Source organism: Podarcis muralis, chromosome 15 (assembly GCF_964188315.1).
Source record: "Podarcis muralis chromosome 15, rPodMur119.hap1.1, whole genome shotgun sequence".
In the NCBI taxonomy this organism is placed as follows: domain Eukaryota; kingdom Metazoa; phylum Chordata; class Lepidosauria; order Squamata; family Lacertidae; genus Podarcis; species Podarcis muralis.
The window spans coordinates 42,642,580-42,647,932 of NC_135669.1; the positions used below are offsets into that span (position 1 = coordinate 42,642,580).

Consider the following 5,353-nt stretch of genomic DNA (forward strand, 5'->3'; position numbering starts at 1 on the left):
ATGACATGTTTAGTATCAGTTTATTTAGGATTAAGTTGCAGAATCCATGTCAACTTGCACTTAATTTTGGTTTCTCTTGTATATGTTACCTTTGATTTCATTCCCAGAACCTTACAGTTACAAGTTACAACAGCTACAGTGTACAAAAACTGGGAGAAAAGTATTATTGAACACTATACTTAATCATTCATGAGAACTACAAAGTAATGTGCAACAAAAACTTTTATTTAGCATTTACACCAACAGTCCAGCAGTTACTTAAACTTTTATTTACCTTACAATATTAAGACATTAAACAGCTACAGTGCAAACAAATGCTATTGGCAACTTGCAAATAAAGAGTTCCGTTAACACCTAAAAGCCACCTCTCAGACGCAGCACAAGATGGAGGGTGGATTCCTTCTGGATGTTGTAGTCGGAGAGCGTGCGGCCATCTTCCAGCTGCTTTCCGGCGAAGATCAGCCTCTGCTGGTCAGGGGGAATGCCTTCTTTGTCCTGGATTTTAGCTTTCACGTTCTCAATGGTGTCGCTGGGCTCCACTTCCAGGGTGATGGTCTTGCCAGTGAGTGTCTTGACAAAGATCTGCATACCTCCCCTCAGACGCAGCACAAGATGGAGGGTGGATTCTTTCTGGATGTTGTAGTCGGAGAGCGTGCGGCCATCTTCCAGCTGCTTTCCGGCAAAGATCAGCCTCTGCTGGTCAGGGGGAATGCCTTCTTTGTCCTGGATCTTAGCTTTCACGTTCTCAATGGTGTCGCTGGGCTCCACCTCCAGGGTGATGGTCTTGCCAGTGAGTGTCTTGACAAAGATCTGCATACCTCCCCTCAGACGCAGCACAAGATGGAGGGTGGATTCTTTCTGGATGTTGTAGTCGGAGAGCGTGCGGCCATCTTCCAGCTGCTTTCCGGCGAAGATCAGCCTCTGCTGGTCAGGGGGAATGCCTTCTTTGTCCTGGATCTTAGCTTTCACGTTCTCAATGGTGTCACTTGGCTCCACCTCCAGGGTGATGGTCTTGCCAGTGAGTGTCTTGACAAAGATCTGCATACCTCCCCTCAGACGCAGCACAAGATGGAGGGTGGATTCCTTCTGAATGTTGTAGTCGGAGAGCGTGCGGCCATCTTCCAGCTGCTTCCCGGCGAAGATCAGCCTCTGCTGGTCAGGGGGAATGCCTTCTTTGTCCTGGATCTTAGCTTTCACGTTCTCAATGGTGTCGCTGGGCTCCACCTCCAGGGTGATGGTCTTGCCAGTGAGTGTCTTGACAAAGATCTGCATACCTCCCCTCAGACGCAGCACAAGATGGAGGGTGGATTCTTTCTGGATGTTGTAGTCGGAGAGCGTGCGGCCATCTTCCAGCTGCTTTCCGGCGAAGATCAGCCTCTGCTGGTCAGGGGGAATGCCTTCTTTGTCCTGGATCTTAGCTTTCACGTTCTCAATGGTGTCGCTGGGCTCCACCTCCAGGGTGATGGTCTTGCCAGTGAGTGTCTTGACAAAGATCTGCATACCTCCCCTCAGACGCAGCACAAGATGGAGGGTGGATTCTTTCTGGATGTTGTAGTCGGAGAGCGTGCGGCCATCTTCCAGCTGCTTTCCGGCGAAGATCAGCCTCTGCTGGTCAGGGGGAATGCCTTCTTTGTCCTGGATCTTAGCTTTCACGTTCTCAATTGTGTCACTTGGCTCCACCTCCAGGGTGATGGTCTTGCCAGTGAGTGTCTTGACAAAGATCTGCATACCTCCCCTCAGACGCAGCACAAGATGGAGGGTGGATTCCTTCTGAATGTTGTAGTCGGAGAGCGTGCGGCCATCTTCCAGCTGCTTCCCGGCGAAGATCAGCCTCTGCTGGTCAGGGGGAATGCCTTCTTTGTCCTGGATCTTAGCTTTCACGTTCTCGATGGTGTCACTGGGCTCCACTTCCAGGGTGATGGTCTTGCCAGTGAGTGTCTTGACAAAGATCTGCATGCCTCCCCTCAGACGCAGCACAAGATGGAGGGTGGATTCCTTCTGGATGTTGTAGTCGGAGAGCGTGCGGCCATCTTCCAGCTGCTTTCCGGCAAAGATCAGCCTCTGCTGGTCAGGGGGAATGCCTTCTTTGTCCTGGATCTTAGCTTTCACGTTCTCAATGGTGTCGCTGGGCTCCACCTCCAGGGTGATGGTCTTGCCAGTGAGTGTCTTGACAAAGATCTGCATGCCTCCCCTCAGACGCAGCACAAGATGGAGGGTGGATTCTTTCTGGATGTTGTAGTCGGAAAGCGTGCGGCCATCTTCCAGCTGCTTCCCGGCAAAGATCAGCCTCTGCTGGTCAGGGGGAATGCCTTCTTTGTCCTGGATTTTAGCTTTCACATTCTCAATGGTGTCGCTGGGCTCCACTTCCAGGGTGATGGTCTTGCCAGTGAGTGTCTTGACAAAGATCTGCATGCCTCCCCTCAGACGCAGCACAAGATGGAGGGTGGATTCCTTCTGGATGTTGTAGTCAGACAGGGTGCGGCCATCTTCCAGCTGCTTCCCGGCAAAGATCAGCCTCTGCTGGTCAGGGGGAATGCCTTCTTTGTCCTGGATTTTAGCTTTCACATTCTCAATGGTGTCGCTGGGCTCCACCTCCAGGGTGATGGTCTTGCCAGTCAGAGTCTTGACAAAGATCTGCATTTTTTATCTGCAATATAAAGACATTATGAATATCTCATTATACTTCAGCACCTTCCCATTTCAGCAATGCAGAAGTTATCCAATAACCAGAAACACTAAAAGCCTGTGAGGTTTTTAACACCCATCAGAACCAATATTAGTATACTGTCAAATAAGTTTCCAACCTTTTTCATATTGTATTAGCAATTAACAGAGATACAATGGAATTGTCTCCTATGCATCTACAAGCAGAAAAAGAGGCGAAAATGGCAAGCCTAGTCAAGCTAAGAACTATTTGATATCCTCAAATACTACGCACCAAGGTCAGAAGCAAAGGGGGGGGAACCCTCACTACAAAACCAAGGAGCTGAGCTGCATGACCTTTTGAAGCCCCCTTTTAACCAATTCAGTGATCTCACACTTATTCCCCCCCTTTGCTTTTGCTCATAAACATACATACTACGCATGCGCTTTCCCAAGCCACCCCCCTTTTTTGCTTTAATACTTTACATCCCATTTCCCCTTATTAGAACTGACTCAAAGGCAGCTCACTGCTACAAACAATGCCAATATAACGCCAGCCCATCACATGCCAAATCTTTTGTAATTATGACGCACTTTCCCGGAACGATTTGCATTGCACTTTTGGGGCGAGGTGTGAAGAAGAACTACCCAGGACTCCTAAAATTAGCCCCGTAGGTTTCTGGCAACCGACTCTCCTCATCCCCGTTTTTAAAAAAATAAAGCACCGAGTTTGCGTCATTGTGCTTCATACTTGGGTGCATTTTTACTATACAGCATTCTTACGTATCTGCGTCAGCTGAGGCTCCCGCTTATACGGTTCCCCACCCATTTAAAACGCGCGTCTCCCGACCGCCACGATACGGCTTTTGCCCGCTGCTTTGTGAGGACCTCCATTACAGCACAATAAAAATGAATTTATTGGGGGGGGGGGAAGGGCTGGTCTCGGTTTATTCCTTTTTACCTCGCCGGCGCAGAAAGCGCCGCGCTCGCCCCTCAGGCGCGCCTCCCGCCACGAAGCCACCCCATCTCTCCTCTGGCAGGAGCTGCGCAGGAAGACCCTCGCCGAGCCCCCTCCGCCCCCCCCCCACGTCGCCGGGCAGCGCCTCGCCACAATGGAGGCCGGTGACGCCACACCCCTGAGGCGCCGCCACGTCGCTCGAAAGGCGGCCTCCTTTCCCGACCACCCTCTCCGCCGTCTTACCAATGTGCTACGACCGCTTCAACTAGGAAAAACGAATCCCGACCGTCGCTTCCGTTGACAAAACTCTCTCCGACCTCTCCTTTCGTCAATGGCAGCGCCGAATATATCCGCTTCGCTTCCGCCCTCAGGTATTTATAGACCTCTGTGACTTATCGCTCCTCCTTCTGAGCGGAGTTTTAGTCTCCTTCCGCTAAAAAAAATAGTCCGGCGATAAACGGTAATGAGAGCCACTTCTCCCTTCCCGGTGTGTCCCCCGCTATTTGAAAGGAAGGGAAAATGAAAACGGAGAAAGACGTTGTGGTCTCCTTGTTACGACACGCGATAAAACGCGTTGTGTGAGCTGCGGAGGGATATCCAAAGGGAGGTGAAGAGGCTCTGCGCAATTTCGACGGGCCGTTGAAGAGAGGCGGGATTAAATCGGAGGCTCGGTGGCGATTGGTGCGAAGCGAGGAACCATGCGATCGCTGATTGGCTCTCGGGTAGGAAAGCTCTGGAAGGATCTGGAGAAAGGAAGGGAGGTGTTTTGCCTCCGTGTGTTTCTAATGAGTAAGTCTTCGCTGATTGGTGCAGGGTGAGGTCACCCTCGTTGCTAAGGCCCCTCCGCCTCAGCGAAGCAGATTTCGAGAAGTGGGGTGGGAGGAAAGTGAATGCGGGCTGTTGTGCGCATGCGTGGGAGGAAGGGCGGGGGGGACGGCGAACGGAGGCTGGTGGGGGATGGGCATCTTCGTGGGTGGGGGAGGGGTCTCCTGAGGGGAAATTAATATTAAAACTGAAAAATCAAGATGATAAAACCAAAATACATATAAAACACATAAGATACATATAAAACAATAGAGAGAATGCTTTCATTCTCTCACAAATGGGGCCTCTCCTCTTTGAGGGAAAACTTGGCTCCCCCTCAGAAACCTTCACCATTTAAAAAAAATTGGTTATGTAATTAACTGAGGCGTTTTTTTCCTGTTCTTCAGTCCCAGAAGGAGAGGTGCCAATTATAACCTCGCTGTTTTAAAATCTATTTGTTTCTTGTCATACAATGTTTTAGAATTTCATTTTTTTCGCATTATGAGGTAGTCTCCAAGCAGAATATTTGAGGGGGGGAAATAAATTAAAAACACTGCAAGCATTATCATTGGTGAAGAAAACTGGAAGGAACGGGGAAGCAGGGTCAAAAAAGGAAAATAAAAAAGCCCAGGGGGGAAAAAAAGAATTGCCACTAACCAGAAAGCCAGGTCTGTTGAACAAAAACACTTGAATAGTATCACCAAAATATGCCCCGTAAATCAGGTTTTGTAAAATGGAGTCACTCGTGCTCAGCAGAACTTCTCCCCTCATACATTTTAAAAGTGGGGGTACATATTTCCATACTGAGTTATCCCCCAAAGTCTTAATAGAAAATGTTAAAAGGATAACCCATATTTATGTATTAAGCTATTTATTGTGTTGACCCATCTATCCACATATGAGGTGCTTGTTCCTGGGAGACGATTCTGTTTGTCTCCTTGCTGCAAA

The 5,353-nt window shown here is 49.3% G+C and overlaps 1 protein-coding gene across 1 annotated transcript; it reads right to left on the reverse strand.

Moving 5' to 3' along the window:
- Positions 1-204: 204 nt before the first annotated feature.
- UBC (ubiquitin C) lies at positions 205-4,000 on the reverse strand. The gene is made up of 2 exons (XM_028707805.2): positions 3,845-4,000; positions 205-2,647 (listed from the first exon to the last, which is right to left on the reverse strand). Exon 2 carries the CDS (start codon positions 2,638-2,640, stop codon positions 355-357), a length of 2,286 nt encoding a protein of 761 aa, XP_028563638.2. The 5' UTR covers positions 2,641-2,647; positions 3,845-4,000; the 3' UTR covers positions 205-354.
- Between the last annotated feature and the right edge of the window lie 1,353 nt (positions 4,001-5,353).